We start from the raw sequence: 22,399 nt of genomic DNA, 5'->3' as shown, positions 1-22,399 counted from the left end.
GCTTGGCATTCTCCCGCTCTCCTTCTCTTTCTCTCCCTCTCTGTCTCTGCCCCTCCACCACTTGGCTCTCTCTCTCATAATAAGTAAATAAACTGAAAGAAAGAAAAAGAGAAAGAAAGAAAGAAAGAAAGAAAGAAAGAAAGAGGAAGAGAAGGAAGGAAGGAAGGGGGGAAGGAAGGAAGGAAGGAAGGAAGGAAGGAAGGAAGGAAGGATCCTTCAAGGGGATCCTGCAAGGGTCCTTCCACCAGAAAAATCCTTTTCCCCTTCTACCAAAAAATTCCTTTCCTGAGATGCTGCCAGATTGGGATGCTAACTGATTTGTACATTACTTGTGTTCCTTCCGAAGTCCATTCTCCAGGATTGGGTTAATATGAAATGATGTTGATGAGGGTGCGTGGGGCAGGCTGAGGGCAAAATACAAACTAGCGTACTAACACCCTCCCCCCCCCCACGTCGCCCCCAACTTGGGATATGCGTGATACTCTTCAGGCACTCCTGGCTGCCCAAGGACAAAGAAGAGGAAAGCAAACAAATGGCTGATAGAGATCACAGTCATACAGGACAGGAGTCTCCATCAGTTTACAATGGTCTTGGTAAATTAAAAGATAAAGGCACTCTTATCAATAGCCTAATCTCCAAAAACCTATAGACTCCATTTCCTGGAGCCCCAAACATCACCCCTCAATAATGATACAGGGAACAAAGGCAAGAAGGAAAAGGCAGGTAAAATTAAATTTCCTCATAACCTGCAGCCCATTGACAAACACTTGAGGCAAATACAGAGTGTGGATGACATTTCTCTAGGAACCCCCCACCATCCTAGTGGTAATGCCTTACTGGAGGGAAAACAGCCTTTGCTTGACAATAGCAAGGCCTCAGGTATCTTAGGAGTCCTCTTCAGCATATCAAAGTCCCTCTGGAGGTCTCCCTTTTGACTTCATCTCCCCAACTTCATTGTGTAAAACCAGTCACTTTTCACAACCCCAGCGCAGCTCTTTCTGCCCTCGGGTCCTGTCCCGTGCTTTAATAGAATCACCTTTTTGCACTATACACATCTTCAAGAATTCTTTCTTGGCTGTGGGCCCTGGACCACCCCACGATCACCCCAAAACCTCATCAATGTGGCTTGAAAAAAATAAGAAGAAAGCATGAAGAATGGGCTTTTGGGAACTAAGCTGAGAAGGTGGAAAACAATTACAAAAGAAGTGGGGGTGGGGGGAAGCTACCTTACCATAGAATAAATAGCTAAAACCAAACAATTAAAATACGCAAGGCATCTTACAAAATGTTTTAGGGGGATTACTATATTTAAATTTCACCACAAACTGCAGAAAGGCGTACTAACTACCTCTACCTTTCTTTGCAAATGGAGAAACAGGCTTGAGAGTTTTGAAATGGCCACAATCTCCAGATAAAGAAATTGTGCATTTTCACAACTGTAAATTTTTGTTAACGTAGTCACAAACATCTGCTACACGAATGAGTGCCTTTGTGTAGATTCGCTAACATTTTAGAATTAGGTCCTGAACGTTAGAGATCGTCGTAGAAGGAATCACAGGCATCAAACCAAGTTAACTTCAAATACTGCCTGAATCAGTCTGAGATAAAAGGAAGAAAAATGAAGAACTTCATTCCGGAAGCGAAGGTGACACAGCCGTCCACATTGTCGCATACGGCACATGGACACTCAGGCTTTGCTGTCACAGCTGGGAGAAGACACCAGAAAGCACGTGGCCAAGTGCCTAAGGCTTCCGCAAAAAAAACCCAGCGAGCACCGCAACGGTTTCCGGCTAACCGGATTCCCACCTACAGAGCAATGGGGACGAAAGCGGCGTCGGCGTCTCCAGCCCCCGGCGCCCCGCTCCGCCGCTCCCGCCCTGCAAACCCGGGAGGGGGAGGAGCCGAGGAATCGAAAGAGAAAGCAGGCGGCGGGAGCTGGCGGCCGCCGGCCTCCGGGAGCGGGGCGCGGGGATGGAGCTGCGGGCGCTCTGGCTGCTTTGCTGCTGCTTCTGCTGCTGCGGCCGCGCTGCGGACCCCCGCGCCACCTTCACGGCGACGGAGCCGCGGAGCCGCGAGCGACAGGCAGCCGCCTTCCGGGTACCGAGCGCGCGCCGCCCTGTGTCTGTTTCCTGGTCGCCCCTTCAGGTCTCGGGTCGGGGCTGGGGCAGGGGACCAGTGAGAGCCGCCACTCCTGGTGGTCACCCGGCCCGCAGCTCAGTGATGGGTTTGGGGTTTCTGACAAGTTCGCAAGTAAACCTCTCCCTCCGTTCCCCATGTGCCAGCTCTCCCTTGTCTGGGCTGACCAAAAGATTTGATTTTCCGGGAAAGATTCGTCGCGGTAGATTTATATGATACGCCCAAGTAATCAATGGATATGTTCAAAGTATTCTCGATTGGAAGAAGCACCCCTTTTAGCAGTCCCCTGGACTGCCCTCACTGCCTTCCAAAGCCGTTCCTTTACAGTGAAAAGAACCAGATAAAGGCGGAAGAAACCCGTCAGTTTTCCTTCCGCAGGGGGCGCTGGTGACCTCCTGTAACACAATGTTTTAAACAAAGAACCTGCATTTAGAGAGGTCACAGAATCCTTCCCATTTATGATTTGCGTGAACGGGGCCTCCTTCAATTGGTGTAGCGACCTTAAAAATTCTTCTTCACTTGGTGGAAATAGATTTTGAAAAGGAGGAAGCATTTAATTTCCTTTTCACATTATTTTCAGAAGTCTTCATAATAATGCTTAGATTTTTACCCCAGCATTCAAACTCTAGAATGGACCGAATTAGCTGAATATAAATAGGTTTTTACTGAGATCAAGAGATACCGATTTAGAACTTGCCTCAGTGTGTTCTCTATATCTGATACCATTTAACAATTTTTTTAATCATGAAAGATGTCATTTCATTGTAAAAGAAAATTTATTTGTTCTAAATAAAAGTAAGTACGAATTTAGTAATACTGCTTTTTGGAATTTTTTTTTTTTTTTTTTTTTTTTGCTGATATACTGTTGGGATTTCTCCTGGAATTCTATAGCTGTACTCTTTTCTGCTCCTCCTCTCTCCCCTAGAAAATTCCATTGTTTAGGAAGTCCTAACCTTGCCTGATTCTGTCCATTCTTGTGTTTTGCCCAAACGAAGATGTGTTTTATTGCTCTTGAGTTACATTCTAGCTTTTAAAACCAGAAGCACGGGTACAATGTTTGACAACAAACTTCCTGTCCTATATTCTACCCCTGCCCTGAGCTTGGTTGTATACTGTGGTGACCCACACCCTTTAGGGAGAATATAGTTCATCTCATCTATACTGATAATGGCATTCCTTGGCTGAATAAATAAACGCAATGCCTTACTCCTCAAGAAAATCATTTTGGAGGATTGTAGGCACAAGGAGGCCAGAGTAATAAATATATTTTTTAACTTATATAATTTATAAGGGTATGTATTTACTTATATAGTTATTCATGTTGGTCCTGTCAAGAGGCCATACCCAGGAGACGATTGTCTACAAAATGCAACTCTTCTCAGGGGCACCGGGGAGGTTCAGTCCATTGGGCGTCCTACTCTCCATTTCAGCTCAGGTCATGATCTCAAGATCCTGATGCATGGGGCTCCATGCTGGGCGTTAATTATTTCATTAATAATCGTTCCAGGACAGCTCAGTAAGGAAAAAATAAGATTACGATTAGTTTCAGTAATAATTTGCTTAACAATAAACAGCCTAAAGCTATTAAGAGCATGAATGCAAAATGTCCTTTGTGTATTTATTCAACAACAAATAGTAATTAAACATCTATCGTGTGCCAGCCAAGTGCTCAGTGCGGGAAATTCGGTGATGAGTAAGACAGGCATTTCTTGCCCTCATTTTGCTTATAGGTTTAAGACACAGGCACACAGTAAACACATAAATCCATAAACAAATACATAAGAGCTAGAGTTGGAAACTTACCAAATGGTAGTCCCCTGAAGTTTTATTGCTCCTGCATGGTTGGTTAGCGTTAGGCAATGGAAGCATTTTCTCATAGGTTAAGATAAGTTACAACATTCAGAGCCGAGGAATCTGTAAATAATGGCCACGTTTTCCCTCCAGATCGACAAGCCAATGTATCTTCCTGGGACATTTCCAGGATTGCCTCTTTTTCATAAAGACTTGTTACCCTTAATGAGATAGACATCTCTATACAGCTCAAAAAGAATCAGATTTATTTATTATTTACTTGTCTATTTTGTCATGCTTTGTTACTTAGTGCTGGGAAATACAAAGATAAAGACACACTTTCCAAATTCAAAATTTAATTAATCTAATGAGTTTCAGTTGGTGATAATTTTCACTAGCATCTAGTGTTTATTTGCAATTCATTTTATTTTTTCCAGTGTGTTAAACAAACATATTTAGTGTTTTTAGCATGCTTAGGGAAGAGGAATTATAAATGGATAAGAGATACCTTTCCTGGCCTCAAAAATGTACCTGAAATCAGACGGTAGTTTTCATACAAATGTCTATAAATCTGATCTGGGCCTCTTATGCAGTCTTTCATTGTGATCTTCAGGAAAGAAATCAAGCTTTGACTTTTAATACCTGAAAAATATGCCCGATTTAGTTACACATAAATTGCTCTGCAAAGTTAACATAGGTCATGTAAATTAACTTTTTTTTCTTGTAGGAAAGTCTTCATAGACATCGATACTTGAATTCTGTATTCCCTGGTGAAAACTCCAGTGCCGTCTATGGAATAAATCAATTTTCTCATTTGTTTCCTGAAGAGTTTAAAGGTATGGTGTGATTGTGCCATTGGTTGTTTGGTTTCCGGATTTTTATTTGTTTCCGTAATTTTTGATGAATTGTGTAATTGTGAATCTGGTGACGTGAGTCATAGTTAACATTTGTTACATACTGAACGTCAAGCATGTGCCAGGTGCTAACAGAAAAATTAATTCATGGTCCTTCTCTTGTAATTATTGCCTAAGATCTAAATGTTATAATTGTAGACGTTTCCATGTGGCTGTAAGGGCCAATGTTCCATCCTTTGTGCAGTTTTTTAGTGCTATTTCTATTCAAGACATCCACAGTTCCATGAGTTAGGATAAAACCAGCGATGTCAAGAAGACTCATTTTTATTATTGACCAAGTTCTAAAAGACAAGTCATTTTATGTGGCAACTCCTAGTACTATTGTAGGAATTCCTATCTTGTTAGCTTTCAGTGAGTGCATTTCATGTTACGAGAAAGCATAAAGGAAAATCTCAAATGGCAGGTTCTACCAGAAAGCTACTGTTTCTGTTTGAAAAGTTCCTGCAAAAAGAATCCCAGGGGGCCTCCCTATAATATAATGTTGGCTGCCTTTTCCTTCCATGTTTCAATTCAGCTATTTACTTAAGAAGCAAACCTTCCAGATTGCCCAGATACCGAGCAGAAGTGCAAACATCCATACCCAATGTGTCTTTACCATTAAGATTCGACTGGCGGGACAAGCGTGTTGTAACACAAGTGAGAAACCAGCAGACCGTGAGTTTCAGGAGTTGTTGTTGTTGTTGTTGCTGCTGCTGCTGCTGCTGCTTTTCTCTTTTTAAATACTCTTAGTGTGGGAAGTCACCTTTGAGGTCCAGTTCAGTCAAACTTGTGATAGAAGCCATCATTTCTCTGGGTAAAATCACAGAGATGATCTCCAATCATCCAGAAATGACAACTAAGGGAGAATCTCTGGTGAAATGAGAGACAGAGGCCAAAGCCTGACTGTTATTTTGAAGATAAGCCTGTCCCTCTGAACCCCCACCATTGGCATAGGCAATGTCAGCTGACCAGGGAAAGTCGATCCCCTAATCACAGGGATACAGTCTCAGTTTATCTGCAGTGGAAACCTCACCAGGTCTTTTAGCTTCCTGGTGTGTAGTGTCTTAGAGCAGTCACTATCTAGTTAGGATGATCCTTTTTTACTTCTCAGGTTATACATCCGTTGATATAAATTCTACCACCAGATCATTTATTTGCTTTATTATTGAATCCAGAGTGAAGTATTAATTAGTCAGAAACTGAATCCTTCCAGGAAGTGTCTGTATTGTATTAAAGGAATACAATTGAATTAATCTTTTTTTTTTTTTAAACTTAGACGAGGGGAGTGCTTTCTTTCTTTTTTTTTAATGTTTACTTATTTTTGAGAGAGAGAGAAGAGTGGGGGAGGTGCAGAGAGGAAGACACAGTATTCAAAGCAGGCTCCAGGCTCTGAGCTGTCAGCACAGAGCCCGATGTGGGGCTTGAACCCACAAAGTGTGGGATCATAACCTGGGACGAAGTTGGCCGCCCAACCTACTGAGCCACCCAGGCACCCCAGAATTAGTAATATTTAATCAAAGTAATATACTGTAGGGGTGTCTGAGTGGCTCCATCGATTAAGCATCCAGCTCAGGTCATGATCTCATGGTTTGTGGGTCTGAGCCCCACGTCGGGCTCTGTGTTGACAGCTCAGAGTCTGGAGCCTGCTTTGGATTCTGTGTCTCCCATTCTCTCTGACCCTCCCCACTTGTGCTTTGTCTCTCTCCCTCTCTCTCTCTCCCTTTCTCCCTCTCTCTCAAAAATAAACATTAAAATATTTTTTTGTAATTAAAAAAAAAACAAAGAAATATACTGGAGAGATATTTTTGAACAGAAACTGCCCTCCTGGGGCAGCTATGGAAAGGTAAACTAAAGCTAGCAATTGGTATGGTGCCCTGCAATCTGTATTTGCTTTTCTCAAGGTGTGGAAACCCACAAGTAGAGTTTGTTACTGCATATTTTCCTATGCCATAGGCGCTGGAGATATAGATATAGTAAGACACCTAAAGCAATAAAGTTACTCAACAAAGACGACCAATTGTTCATCTTCCTTTCTTTGCCCAACTGTGCAGCCCATGTCCTATGATTAAGGCAGCAGTGCCCAATTGCAAATCTTACTCTTACCTGTGCCTTTTCTATGGGTCCTTCTTCCTTGTGCATGATCCTAGATTTCATTTCCTCCATCTTTCCCCTTTTTTTCAGGACCAACACTTTTATTCTTTTGTTTCGGTTTGTTCAATAAGATCCAGTTAATAGATCCAGAATCAGGAAGAGTGTCAGGCAATATTTGAGTAAGGAATGACCAGTATGGGTTTTTATCATTATGACATTTTATGGGCATACGTGATATGCCCATGCTGGCTCCTTGACAGCCTAAAAAAGTAAATCATTCAGTTCCCGTGTCCATCAAGTCATGAGTACAACGTATATGACATATCCTCACCCCATGTCACCTCATGGAGATGGTGGATGTCATAGCGGCAGAGTGTCCGGGGAGAAACAAGAAGGAAGTTGGTACACTTCCTAAAAGCAGAAGTCCCGTTCAGTGCACTGGTTAGTCTTTTAAAAGACCATCAGTTCGTCCAAGTGTTTTCTCAGTCTCTAAAATTCACTTTTTTCTTGCATTGTCTACTGTGCAATGGCAATACTACCAATTTATCTTTTCTTATGATTACGTTTTGATGCTTGAAAGAGAATTTTGGTTTTCCTTTCTTTTGGCAGTTGGAAAATCTACAGGATGGGCAGTATTTTGGAGCGCCCCCCCCCCCCAGAGTCTTCTCATGTTAATTGACTTGTTAACTTGTGATATGTAGAGATGTTGGCAAACTTGGTTTGGACATCATTTGTTTATAAACACTATGCTATCTCTCTTTAAACAGTGTGGAGGTTGCTGGGCCTTCAGTGTGGTGGGTGCCGTGGAATCTGCATATGCGATAAAAGGGAAGCCTTTGGAAGACCTAAGTGTTCAGCAGGTCATTGATTGTTCATATAATAATTACGGCTGCAATGGAGGGTCTACTGTCAATGCTTTGAACTGGCTGAATAAGGTGATTTCTCGGCCTTTCGAACTCTTCGTTTCCGCTTTTGTTTACTTAGCATGCATTTAGAATGGAAACAGTTTACTCTCATATACCAAGGAATGTTTTTAAGTTCAGAAATTTAAACGACCAAAGCTTGAATTAATCAGAAGATTTCAAAATGAATTGCTTTCAGGCAAGTCGGCTGTTGAGAAATCAAAGCGTGAAAAATCTTACCTGAGATCTGTTTTCAGAAAAACATGTATGTTTATTTCTTAGCACTTCTTAATAGGTCAGTGCTCTTTTACATAGATAATTCACATCATGTCCCAGAAGGATGAGAACATACGATTATTGATTTCCATAGAATTTTTGAATACTGAGATTATAAGGGATGTTAGAAATCAGCAAATGTACTAACCCTTTACGTGGATGAAGAAATGAGCCCTGAGAGGTGAGATCATGTTGCCAAATTAACAGCTGAGCCAGGACTGTGTCTTAAGTCTTCTGTTCCCACTGAAGGGCTTTATCCCATATACCACAGTGTCTCTCGGTGTTCTTAGGACACTCTCTGACATTGTCCTATATCCAGGATCCACTGCATGAAGCCAGACAGTGAGGCTGTTGCTATGTTTTGTAAAAGTGGTCAAGCTGGAATTTCCCAAATTTGAATATCCTTTCCTTGTTCATTTTCTGTATTTTGAGTCACTGCATACCAGAAGCTGCTCGGTACACATCAGGGGCAACCAAGAATGGTGTGGTCCCTGGCTTCTGTAACGCAGAATCAGGAAAGTAAGATTGCATCTCGACAACTAAAAAATAAATGACATGTGCCAGTCGAATGGCACAAAGATGTGGATAGAAAGAATGCTTGACCTGACCATTGCCTGTGCATAAAACGCTGTGCTGAGTGAGTCTCAGAGACTTGCTGACAGAACTTATGGCTTTGGAAGGAAAATGGCTCACCTTATTTTAACCTCAGGAGAAAAAGGATAAGACTTTATTATCCAGTGGAAGAAGGTTCTAAGGAAGGAAGATATAGGGAAACAATAGTAGGAGAGAAAGATAATTGAGTTTAATTACTTAGTATGTCCCTACCAAACACCTAAAGATTTAATCTAAGGTCTTAATAATGTAAGGAATATCCGCGTGATGAGGGCGTGGCCAAGTTGAATCTTATTTTGACATATTGCAGTAAGTTCTATTTGATTTCTAAAACAATTGCATTTTAAATGAAGAACATTCTGGATGTTTATTTTCTCTTAGACGCATGTAAAACTGGTGAGAGATTCAGAGTACCCATTCAAAGCGCAAAATGGCCTGTGCCGTTACTTTTCTGATTCACATTCCGGATTTCCAATCAAAGGTTATTCTGCATATGACTTCAGGTAATTGTCTTATCCTAGTGTGTCTTTCCCTCTATTTCTTAATTTCTGATCCGTTGGCTATTCAGAATTAATAACTTGATTGAAGGCATAAGTGCCTACTTACAATTGTTTTAAGACCTGCTTTTTACTAGAGAGACCAATAGAGTGCTATGGATGTTGTTTCTTACGCATGATCAGCTTATTTTTCCATTTGTCATTAGAATAGAATTAACACATTTAAATCCAGCTTAAGGTGTAATTTATACTGACCACCTTCCTCTTAACAAATTGAGTTGTCATAATTGCCATTAGTATATTTCAACCTTACTGTTGAATCAATCCAAAATTGCTTTGTGTTACTCTCCAGCTAATACCGAGCAATCTACATAACCAAGAAGCATTTTTTGAACACCCTTGGATTTTTTAAAGCATTAACTTTAAGAAAAGCATAAACTGAAACTTAGAAGCAAGTAAGAGTATGTTACTGGAGGTAGATTATGCGGCACGCACTATAGGCACGAGGGAAGCACAGGGGTGGATAAAGATAGGCCGAGGAAGGGCCCTGAAGTGTTGGAAGTTGAAGGGCAAGATGACTTTGGGTAGGTTCAGAGGGAAACAGTCGTTAAAAAGGGCTTTAAAAATGCATGAAAACCTGAAAGCCAGCTAGAAAACCATTGTGACCATTCAATACAGTGCAAGATAGGTGTTCAGGGATAATAGGACAAAGGAAGACACAAACAACTCCTTTTTGCGTTTAAAAAAATGTAGAGGAAACTTCACACAGTCTTTTGAAACAGAGAAAGCAGAAAGTAAATTATATTCAGCTGAGGTGACAGACTACCCTAAAACATACTGATACTGAATATAAAAGAGTCTCTTGATCCAGATGGTGCCAACCCATGAGATCTGAAGGAAATCAAGGGTGAAATTAGATCATTGAAGAAAATGGAACCCCTCTGAATAAGCACGAGTGTACCAGAGGGCTGGCATATTGCCGGCACAGCTCCTGTCCACAGCAAGGACTCTCGGGGTGACCCTAGGAACCAAACACCAGAGACTGCGATCCCACAGACGGAGGCTCCTCAGAATCAATCACTAAATGTGCAAAGTCATTGAGTGCATCATTCCACATCTTTTTGAAGGAAATGCACTTTCAGAAATGAGAAAGTGTGCTTCTATCAGCTACCAGTTCCTTGGGAGTAAAAGGAAGGCGTGTGCAGGAGAAAGAACTCAATTTTCAAAATGTCACTTAAAAATTTCAGGGAATGCCTCATCATGAGTAGCAAAGTGAAAAAAAAAAAAAATTAGGAAGAAACCAGAGAAGAATAGGCATTAGCTTGAATTAGAGAGTGAGAGAGAGAGAATGTAAGTCACTGGCATTGGACCTGAAGTATGATCCATGTAATTCTTTGGCTAAGAAGAACAGAGGTCCCACTAAAAAAAAATCTCTATGTTTACACTGAATATAAACATTCTGATAATACAGTGCTAAGCTAATTGTGTTAGACTCCCCCAAGAAGATCTCTCTTTGATTTACTCATTCCTTCTCAAATACTTACTGAACTTTGTTTCAGGTTCTGGGGGCTCAGCAGTGAACAAAACAGACAAAAAACTGATTGTATTTTAGTGATAGAGACAGGCAATAAGGAAAATAAAAATATGTGCAGCACGTTAGGTGTAATGATTTCTAAAAAAAACTAAGTAAAATGGTGGCAGGAAGAGGAAACATCAGGTTGAAGGAAGGGGAGTATACGGGCCAGGACGGAGCTTTTTGAAAAGATGTCATTTGAGCAAAGACCTGGAGAAGCATGGGAATATAGCCATGTAGACATCTAGGGAAATACTGTTCCCAGCAGGAGCTGTAAGGGTGAAGGCCCTGAGACAGAAACATGTTTGGCATATTTAAAGAACAATGACGCCCACTGGGACTGTAATGGAGAGAAGATGGACAAGACTACTAGGAGATAAGGTAATCTGGAAAGAAAAGAAAGAAAGAAAGAAAGAAAGAAAGAAAGAAAGAAAGAAAGAAAGAAAGAAAGAAAGAGAAAGAAAGAGAAGGAAGGGAAAAAGAAAGAAAGAAAGAAAGAAAGAAAGAAAGAAAGAGAAAGAAAGAAAGAAAGAAAGAAAGAAAGAAAGAAAGAAAGAAAGAAAAGGTTACCTAGTAATAATCTCGGAGCAGCGTTAGAAGAATGGTCTTAGATATGAGACATAATAGGTTAATACCCCTCATAGAAAGTAAAGCCCCCCCAGAGAATATTGAGGGATTTTATGTAAAGAATGAGAGAGGAGAGAGTCAAGGAGGAGAACAGGCTTTTTGGCCTGAACAGCTGAAAGGATGGAATTAACTGTCACTGGAGATATGAAAGTCTAAGGCAGGAATGGATTCAGCAAGCAACATCATGTTCCAGCAGTAATCCCGAGAAACTCTGGAAGGGAAATGGAGAAATGAGACAGAACAGGAAAGGAAGGGTTTTCGTATCAAGCAAAATAGAACTGAGGGTACTGGTCCTACCGGGGAGCTATTGGGGCCAAGGTAAACTATGCATTTCAATGTTATCCCATCCAAATTGATGATCACTGCATTCCGTGTCAGTTGAGGGTGCTGCCAGGGTAGAGGTGGGGGGTGAGCTGGATTTCCTGGCTCTTTAAGAGAAGAGCCTCAGGCAAAAAACTACAGCGGGCCCCATGTTTGAAGCCAGGCTGATTGTGCCCCTGTTACCGCCTCCAATACCAGCACCACCACCGCAGTGGCAAGGGCCAGAGGACTTGGGAAGATTTTCCACAGCAACGCTGTAACCAGGCACTCGACTAGGCCCCTAACACTTAAATACCGTCACTTCCATTGAGGTTTCTGAGACTCAGGGAGGGTCACAGAGCTCGTGAACTAACTATAGGGCCACATTAGAATTCATATTTGTCGAGCTCTGAAACTCATACTTTTTCCCTCCCTCTATTTCTCAGGTCATGAGCTCTTTAATTTTTCAGTAGTTTCAGACAGTGTGAGCCCACACACAGCTATCGGCCAAAAACTCCAAAAAATCTCATGCAGAGCCTGAAAAGATCTAAAACTAAGCCAACCAGCAACCAACCAAACAAGCAAAACCTCACTGAATCGTAAGAACATAGTCTAGTCGAAAAGGAAAATTACCATTTATATCCAGGCTTCTTCATGCATTTTTGTTTATCAGGCCCCAGGAAAGACCTTTCAGAACTCAAAATAAATATGAGAGTGACTATGTCAAGAAAAAGAGAAGGAACCCCGTATTAACAATGGACTGAAAAACTAGGGCACAGTATTAACACATTGAATTCTAGGAATGAGAAAATGGAAATCTACATACTCATGTAGAGTCTAGAACAGAAAAGACCTACCTTAGTCACTAAATCTTGACGACAGTAAACTTGAGAATTCTTTTAAAGATTGTAGGATTTGTATCTTACTGATCCATAAAGTGAATAGTAAGCATATGGGAAAAGATTTGATAACGTGTCCATTATCAGCAGCGTATATTTTGATAGTACACTTGACCCTCAAACAACACAGGCTTGAACTGCATGTTCCACTAATATGTGGGGTTTTTTCCAGTAAATACAATATGGTACTGTATTTTCTTTTCCTTATGATTTTACGAAAACTTTTTTCCCTAACTTTATTGCAGGAATACAGTAATTGAGTACATAAAATGTACAAAAAAATGGGTTAATCCACTGCTTATGTTATCAGCAAGTCTTCCAGTCAACAGTAGACTATTAAGGTTTTGGGGAGTCAAAAGCTATATGTGGACTTTCGACTATGTGGAGGTTCGGCACCCCTATCCCTGGGTTCACGGTCAATTGAAATTCTATATTGGGCTAATGGAAAAAAGATACTGTTTGGAGTATATTTTGACTTGATAAAAGCCAACGTCTTTCTGAAACACAGATGGTAACAATGCTAGTCGGTTCTGGGGCTAAATGGAACTTTTGCCTGCTGGTCTTGACTGGCATGTCTTCCTATTTCGTATTTTCCAACATCTTTGATATCTTTTCTTTAGTGCTGCCTCCAAGCAGAGACTATTACTCAATTGGTTTTTGATCATACAATGTTAATTACCCTTTGCATTCTAAAAACTATTTCTTCTTCTTGATGTTTCTCTTTCCATCATGCTGTCCTTGACACTGGATCTTTGATGTCATATATTTACGGTATAGCTTTTGTTTTCTTCAAAAGGTAGAGACAGCTGTATCACTGTTTTACAGAGATAATCCTATTTGTCATATTTGGATAGCAAAATAGTCAAAATTTTTACTATAAAATATTCAAAAATTTGAATACAATAAAATACACATTATACACTACAATCTATGCTGAGCAAAATTGGTTTATTAGATAACTTAGAAATAAGAAAAGGAAGCAATATTTATTTTAAATGTAGAGTATGATTTATGTGTAGGCATGCTATAAAGTTTATACCTACAATTTTATCCTTATACTGATTTGCGACATAGATGACTTCAGTCACCTGCTGGAGTCACTGGACTCCAGTGTGACTGAAATGACTCCAGTCTGTAGCTGGAATTTGAACCTAGCTATGTGGAACTTCACGGACTATACCCTACCTGTCCCAAGGTAATATTAACGAATACAAGTTATTATTACGGTAGCAAAAATTAGGATTGACTGCTTATAGATATCCAAGAAAAAGATCTTCGTGTTAACAGGTAATATGGATAAATGTTTAGAATGAATGTGTAGTTTCTGTCTCAATAAATTCTCTTATGCACTCAATTTTTTCCCCACCTGTGGATAAAATATCCCCTTGATAGAAACTGATCTCTGGCTGGATATGACGATGGATTATTTACTCTTTCAAGCTACAAATCCAACCATAGCTTGCTGTAGCAATACACTCCCAAATGCTATCTAAATGGCTTGAAATATGAGTGACTTGGTTTCAGTGTCCACACACAAAGCTGACCTTTAAAAGTGTAAATAATGGTTTAATCACATACTTCCAAGATTGATGACGGCTGAGTGTTGTGTAACATTAGGCTTTATCAGTACACGTCCATGTGTGAGAGCAATAACTATGTCTTTCGCAGTCTTTGCAATCTAGTACTGGTTCTCCTGGCACCTTGGCATCTCTTCTGTTGCATAATGACAGTCGCCACTTTGAGATAACCCTCCCCTATGATTTCTGCATTTGGCATTCCGTTAACAGAAGTTGGTCAGTTTCTTGATTCTCACATGGTGTGGCAGAGATATGTCTCCGTGCATTCAGTCTTCTCACTTTCCTTATTAGAAGAATTCCCTTAGAACTAGATGCTCTAGCTAGCTACAAAACTCCACTTCCCATCTTCCCTGAAGCTACTTAGTTAACCCGTAACTGAGTGATAGCCAATACATATACATATAGGCATATGCACAATGTGCACGTTACTTTTCGGAAGTCTTCTTGACAGGAATGTAGCCCTTCTTTCTCCTTTTTGCTGTTTAAGAGATGTGTTAAATGGCTAGAGCTCCAGCAGCCACCTTGGACCACGAATTGACCTTGGCAATGGGAACCTCACATGGCAGAACGAGAATCTAGAAAGATTCTGGCTTCCAATATCTTGGAGCCTCATAGCAGTCCTGGGCTGTCGATCTCCCAGACTTCTTCTAGTTTCCGTTCTTTACATCTTCTGTAATTGCAACCAAATCTACTCCTAACCATGTACAGATTAAATAGATTATAAAATATCTTTACCTCAAAAACTAACCTCCTTAGGGCGCCTGGGTGGCTCAGTCGGTTAAGTGTCCGACTCTTGATTTCGGCTCAGGTCATGATCTCACGGTTTGTGCATTCAAACCCCGCATGGGGCTCTGGGCTGATGGTATGGAGCCTGCTTGAGATTCTCAGTCTCCCTCTCTTTCTGCTCCTCCCCTGCTTGTGTTCTCTCTCTCACCTCCTTGACTGTATATTTCCTCTTTTGGTAGTGACCAAGAAGACGAAATGGCAAAAGCACTTGTCACCTTTGGCCCATTGGTCGTGGTAGTAGATGCAGTGAGCTGGCAAGACTATTTAGGAGGCATAATACAGCACCATTGCTCTAGTGGAGAAGCAAATCATGCAGTTCTCATAACCGGGTTTGATAAAATAGGTAAGTGCTGATCAGACTTGGTTGGTTACTTCCAGCCTGAACTCTGATTAACAAATGATCACCATTGTTTTTAAAATGCTGAAATTTCGGGGCGCCTGGGTGGCTCAGTCAGTTAAGCATCCGACTTCAGCTCAAGTCATGATCTCATGGTTTGTGGGTTTGAGTCCCGCATCGGGCTCTGTGCTGACAGCTCGGAGCCTGGAACCTGCTTTGGATTCTGTGTCTCCCTCTGTCTCTGCCCACCCCTCACTAGTACTCTATCTCTCTCTCTCTCTCAAAAATAAATAAAAACATTTAAAAATCAATCAGTCATTCAATCAACCAAGCTGAAATTTGGTCGTTCTATGTCCTAAGTCCTCCTGAGACCTTTACAGCTTTTCAGTAGACTTCCAGGTACAAATGCCCTGTCATGTCCCCCCCCCCCCCCCGATCAATTAATACCTTGTTAAAATGATGATAATTCTTGATTTAAATAATGTGCATTCTCCACCTGGAATGTTTACAATACTTGTTGGGAAAAAAGACCTGCTTATTATTTTATCATATATATCTAACAGTTCTTCCCCCCCGCCCCCCTTTTCCTAATTCCCTGGAATTGCGTGTATGTTTTCATTTCATGCTATCCAAATTCAAATGTGTGTTTTTCCATTATTAGAGTGTGACACTAACTACAGCTCCGATTTACTTGGCTAGTATATATTAGCATAACATTACATTTTTAATCTTTTGCTCAGAGCTACTATACTTATCCAGAACTAGCCTTTAAATAAACACGCATTCACAAAAAAATCTGAGTTTTTCAGAACTTGTTGCCATTTTATATCTTGTAGGAAATACTCCATATTGGATTGTGCGGAACTCATGGGGAAGTTCATGGGGAGTAGATGGCTATGCCCATGTTAAAATGGGAGGCAATATTTGTGGTGAGTCATGAATTGATGTTTAAAACTTCAGGCTAAATGTACAGGAAGATACTTTGACTATATTAAAATTATATATCTGTCCAGTCCATAGGATACTTTTACAGTAATAATTTTCATTCTTTAGCCAACTGTTACAAATAAAATAGTGTTGGGGCACCTGGGTGGCTCAGTCGGTTAAGCATCTGACTCAATTTCAGCTCAGGTCATGATCTCGTGGTCATGAGATCGAGCCCCATGTGGGGCTCCTTGCTGGGCCTGGAGCCTGCTTAAGATTGTCTCTCTCTCTCTCTCTCTCTCTCTCTCTCTCTCTCTCCCTCTCCCTCCCTCTGCCCCTCCTTATGCCCCTCCCCTGTTCATGCGCATGCACACCCATGTGCTTGCTCTCTCTCAAAAATAAATTAATTAATTAACCTAATTAAATAGTGTTCTTAAAAGAGACACTATTGCATATGTTCATATTTTGAAAAGGAGGAGAGACTTCCCTGAAAACAAATATAATGAGCAAAATATGATAAAATGGTGTAATAATTTACTGAAGTTAACTTCAAACACCATATAAATAATCAACTTAGGAGTCCAAAATTCTCCAAAAACATCACCTAGTTCTAATTTATTTTATATAACTGTATGAATTTTCCTCAATTTGTGCATTATCATATTCGCTCAAAGATTATCAAGAATCACTTTTTCTTTGTATCAAAATGCGTGAAAATATGAGCATTAGGATGGTCTCTGATTTAATATGTCCCTTGTCACACCTATAGATTCAAGCAAAACAAGAACTGGGATTGAGAGGCTAAAGCAAATACCAAATATACTTATCTTACTGAATAACAATTTTTTTTGGTAATTAACTACAAGCAAAATTAAAACAGCTAGTTTAGTATTTTATGCTGTATTCTAAAAACTTATTTAAACCTATATTCTAAGGTTTTTGATCTAGAAAATCAGCATAGTTATGAATCAAGTTTGAGCCAAACTATATTACACATGAAAGTGATCATTTAATTTCTCATTACAATGATTCCTAACATGCATACAGGTTTTTAAAAGTTGTAGAACCCTCCAGATAGACTGAGAAAAGAGAGTACAGAAAAGTTTGACAGTTTATATTTTGATTCAATCTAGTGACTACTGGCCAATAGTTGCATAAAGTGGGATCCATGAGAGTCAATCAATGATTTGTTCTATCACCCCAATAAAATATTTATCTTCAGTTATTTATGAAGGAGAGTGATCCTCACAGAAATCTTCCAGCCAGAGCACTAGCAACCCAATCAGGCCTCCACTTTTTAGCATCATCGGGGGCTTTCACATTTCTGGAACTTGCAGGTAAATTACTGCTGCCATCCATTGAACTTCTGCTGCTAAACATAAATGATCTCTGTCAAAGTGGTGGTGCTTGGATCTAGGCTGCTTCAGAGCTCTGGCACGAGAGTTGCAAGAACATGATTCAACATTGATTCATAATTGCCTCATTTTGACTCTGTATCCCTCCCCCCACACACACCTCTTCTTCATCCCCCATCTACTGAGGGTGAGTTGAAATAATTTCTCCTGTCTACCTGTTTTCCAATTTGATTTTCCAAAGCTTGCCTGGTTAGTAATTATGTAGGGATCCAAATCCTTCCTGAAAATGAGTATTTCCTGAAAGTTCCATACCTGGTGATGATCACATTTCTCTTATGAATGATGTTATGACACAGACAGCAGCCCATGGCCCCAAGAGATTTTAAATACATAGCTAATTACACTGAAATCCAGTCTTCAAATGGACTGTTTATTGCTTTCGCCATGATATTGAGATGTATGGTCTTGTGTGCCAAGAAAGCATAGCACATTTGTGATTTATTTAAATTTTGTGCAAGTTCCAAGTTTGAATTTTCAAATTGTATTTAAAACAGTCCTATAAATAATTGTATTGCCTCTAAGCAATATATATGAGTGCAATAAAGATTTCAGATATATTCATCTATTCAGGTAATAAGTCTTTGGGGGGTTTTTGTAGTTTCTTGAAACAAAAATATTAGTCATGTCTTCTAATATCTTCTTGTGAAGTTGCCGTATTTATCCTAACAGCTATAATCATTCCATTATTTTTTGGAGGAAATAGACTAGCACTGATGATTTCTTTTTTTCTAGGTATTGCAGATTCTGTTTCTGCTGTATTTGTGTGAGTTGTTGGGCAGATCAAGGGACAACTACGAAAATGAAGGTTCATAATGGAATGGAGCATAGAGTTCATTCTCAGTGTTATTTGCCTGTAGGCCATCAGCTCAGTGGCCTGGAAGTAATCTGTGGAAGAGTTTCCTACTTTAGGATGAAGGTCAGGTTAAGAATTTCTTCAATTTGAAGAGACTTATCTGGTTTGATTATTGTTGGTTTGCTTGTTTTAATGATATACTTCTAGTAAGATTAAAGAAGGGGTAGGAATTGCTTTTCCTTTGTAGAATATAATCACTAGCCTTAGCTTACACTTATATAGAAGAAAGCCAGCCTAAAACGGGGTGTGCTTCTCACAATTTACAGCCCACCGAGATGGAATTTCTTAAGGATTTTGAAATGCCAATTGCTTTACCTCCACAAAAGACGCATACCCCTTGAACTGTAGAAAGGTCATGTAGAAAGAAGCAAAAGGAGAAAGGCACTTTTTAAGAGAAATAGATTGAAATTGAAGGACCGATATGGCAGCTATATGGTAGGAAAAACTCAAGTAGCATTGTCTGAGCGACTATTGTTAGGAAACTTTGTCAATAGGATTCCAATGGGTCTTTTTTCTTAGTTTGTTCTCCCTGTGTTGAGGAGCAATGCATTTTCCCACTCTCTTTCTCTTACTCTTTACTGTGCCACTCCTAAATTTTCCTAGTGGCTTGACTTCCCTGACTAAAGAAGCCTCCTATTTTTACTATTTTATAACCATTTATTTGGCTCCATTTGTTTCTAAGCCTTTATCAAACCAGGATCTCACCTTTCGGTTCCTCCCACCATTCCTAGGCACCACCCCTTTCAAAGCCTAATCCCATCAGTCTGAGGTCTCAGCCAAACTGAATTTCCCAGGCTCTCTGGTTTCCCACTCTTCTGCTTATTTTTTCCAGATTCCCATTAGAACCACATTTTTGTGCATCTCTGCCTTCCTCCTGGTTCCTGGTTCTTGGTGCTGGTGTTCTCTTTTACAAAAGTCATTATGTGTGGGTATGTGGGAGTGTAAGAGCCTCAGGGCATAAGAGCTGACCTACTCAGTGAACAGAAGCACAATACATAGTATTAAATGGATTAATATAAGAAAATCATATCCAATATTGCATATGCAAACTTTTCTGAAATTTATGGTTGCTTTCTAAGGTGGAATATCTTAACAAAAACAGAATTTTAGACGTAACAGCAACCTCTAAAAAAATTGAGGGGGCGCCTGGGTGGCTCAGTCGGTTAAGCATCCAATTGACTTCAGCTAAGATCGCAATCTTGCAGTTCGTGAGTTTGAGTCCCACATCTGGGCCTGTCCTGACAATGAGGAGCCTGCTTGGGGTCCTTCCTCTCTTCCCCTCTGTCTCTGTGCCTACCCTGCTCACATGTGCTCTCTCTCTCTCTCTCTCTTGAAATAAATAAGCATTAAAAAAAAAATGAGGACGCCTCATTTTCCTCTTACTTTTGATCTTTATTTCTCCATCCCCTTTCTTAGAAAAAGAAAAAAACAAAACAAAACACTGTATTTCTTTGTTTTACACCAAACCAAAGCAATCTCAAAATAATGTGTGTTGGCCCAGGTGTAGAAACGTTCCAGGAGGAAAAATATTGATATTCTGATTAACATTTTCATTAGCCAAATAGGTCAGAAAGGAACCATGTCCTGGTTCGTCTAGCTTGTATTTATTTACTGACTTCTGTATAAGTGCTCTTCTGATCATCGTTTTCAAATATTAAATGATTTTTAATTATAAAATGAATAATACCTCTCAGCTGTTCTGGATTTTGATGGCATTTATAATAAAACAACCTATATTTGACTTCGGGTGAAAAAGACTCTTTTGATAAGTGTAAGGCCTACATTTTGTGAACACAGTGTTGATGTGCTTTACATTCACATGTTTTCTCGGCTCCAAACCTATATATTCAATTTTTTGGTTTTCTCCATAGACACCTTAACCTCAATGTGTCCAAAATTATTCCCCTTTCCCTCCTTCAAAGAACAAACAAAACAAAACACAACGAAATGAAATAAAAATATGTCTGCACCTCCTAGAGTCTCTATTTGGTTAACATCATCAACATTATGTAATCACCCAATCAAACATAGTGGGGGAAATTTTAGATATTTAATCAGGTCAGCTACACTTTAGTAACCCATCACTTAACCACCTACCTCCTCTCCATTTCTACCATCCTTTCCTAGATGCATGTTCTTTAGAAATGTCTTATCTCCACTAGTCAGTAGTCTACTTACCAGACCCCATGTCCCTTAATACATAGGTTCTCAAAGTATAGTCCCCAGACCAGAAGCCACTTGAGGACTTATGAAACACTTTGTTTTAATTAGTGCTCCAGGTGATTCTGACGGATGTTATTATCATCGATTTACCGTGTGTTCCCTGGATTTGCATTTCTGTGAGACATTATTATCATGTTATTCCCCTGCTTTAAACCGTTGGGGAGCTCTGTAATGCCTAAAAGATAACATGCCAACTCTTGGGGCACCTGGGTGGCTCAGTCAGTTAAGCATCCGACTTTGGCTCAGGTCATGATCTTGAGGTCCGTGAGTTCGAGCCCCGCATCAGGCTCTGTGCTGACAGCTCAGAGCCTGGAGCCTGTTTCGGATTCTGTGTCTCCCTCTCTCTCTGACCCTCCCCTGTTCATGTTCTGTCTCTCTCTGTCTCAAAATAAACGTTAAAAAAAAAAAAAAAAGATAACATGCCAACTCTTTTAAATACTTTTTACAAAGAAGCCCCTTTTCTACCTTCTTCACCTCAGTCTCTGCTGTTCTACATGGGCCTATGCCATGCTCCAGCCCTAACTAGCTACTTGAAGTTCACCCAGTGAGACTAAAAGAAAAGCAATGAAATTTTCACATAATAATTGGGAGTCACAATGAAAATCATCAAGATGTTCCTGGGTGTGATTTCACAAAGGGAAAAGATACTAAAGATCTCAAAGTGAATACTAAATTACACAACTTTATACAAACTCTGCATCCCCTTTAAAAATTTTAATTTGTAGTGGATCCTTATCATTAACACTAGAAACAAGTTTGAATGGGAGCCCAGGTAGAAACTGGCATTATAAATTGTTTTGACTTTACATTAAGAATTACTAATATATCCTTTGGGGGAAAAAAAAAAAAAAACTCTTACAACGCTATAGTTTAATCACACCAAGAAGTAAAAATAAAAAGAGCTAAGTCAAATCATTTAGTCTGTTAAAAGAATAAACCTTTACAAATAGCATTCATTCTAAGATTCCAAGGCATCTTGGTGACAGAGTGTGTGTTAATGTATTTTTTTTTTCATTACTACATGAGAAAAGCAAAAGTTGAGGTATTTCTATCCCTGTCATATGGATAGTCAACTGGGGCTTAAACTGGAATTTGTACCAGAGTAGATAGTTAATAAATGGCAGTGCTGGAATTTGCTCCCAAGCTCCCAAGCCATTGCTCTTAGCCACCATTTTACTTGTCTCTATAATTTTCAGCTTAGCCACAATCAGGTACTATGTACATGTGCCCATGCACACACACACACATACACACATACACGCACACACACAAACATGCTAGGGCCTTGTAAGTAAAAGCAATTCTATGTAATTGTCCAGAGACAAACTAGACGTGATCCTTATAAGATAAAACTTGTAACTGAGACCAAAGAATAGTTCAATTTCATCAAGAATTTGCGGCTTGCTTATAGATAACCACCCTAGGTCAAGGCTGATAGGCATTTAAATTCCTTTGGTAATATTTTGCACTCCCTTCATAAAAGAAATTTAACTAAGTATTGCCAATATCCAGGCCAATATAGAAAAAGAATAAAGCTCCTGTCTGATCTAAACTCTTGGTCTAATACTTACTAGAAATGAACTGAATCACTGTTTAGTCTATTTTCTCCTCCCTTCTGGAAAGTTCAGGGAACTGTCACTCATGTCCACTTCAATCCTGTGTTGACTATACCTCCCAGACCACGAGC

The 22,399-nt window shown here is 39.9% G+C and overlaps 1 protein-coding gene across 2 annotated transcripts; it reads left to right on the top strand.

Annotated features, from left to right (window-relative positions):
* The first annotated feature begins 1,936 nt into the window (after window positions 1-1,936).
* On the top strand, window positions 1,937-19,669 carry CTSO (cathepsin O). 2 transcript variants are annotated; one of them, XM_047091258.1, is made up of 8 exons: window positions 1,940-2,097; window positions 4,655-4,763; window positions 5,356-5,495; window positions 7,679-7,846; window positions 9,083-9,204; window positions 15,140-15,303; window positions 16,134-16,226; window positions 18,369-19,669. In XM_047091258.1, exons 1-8 carry the CDS (start codon window positions 1,972-1,974, stop codon window positions 18,401-18,403), a joined length of 957 nt encoding a protein of 318 aa, XP_046947214.1. In that variant the 5' UTR covers window positions 1,940-1,971; the 3' UTR covers window positions 18,404-19,669. The 2 variants fall into 2 exon arrangements, with proteins under 2 accessions (XP_046947215.1, XP_046947214.1); XM_047091259.1 differs by lacking the exon at window positions 16,134-16,226 and having other exon boundaries at window positions 1,937-2,097.
* Window positions 19,670-22,399: the final 2,730 nt, after the last annotated feature.

Source organism: Lynx rufus, unplaced genomic scaffold (genome assembly GCF_022079265.1).
Source record: "Lynx rufus isolate CCGP_SWC_20201006 ecotype Redwood Valley unplaced genomic scaffold, mLynRuf1.p SCAF_3, whole genome shotgun sequence".
Taxonomy (NCBI): Eukaryota; Metazoa; Chordata; class Mammalia; order Carnivora; family Felidae; genus Lynx; species Lynx rufus.
The sequence above is the reverse complement of the archived record's forward strand: the minus strand, read 5'-3'. Positions and strand labels throughout refer to the sequence as shown.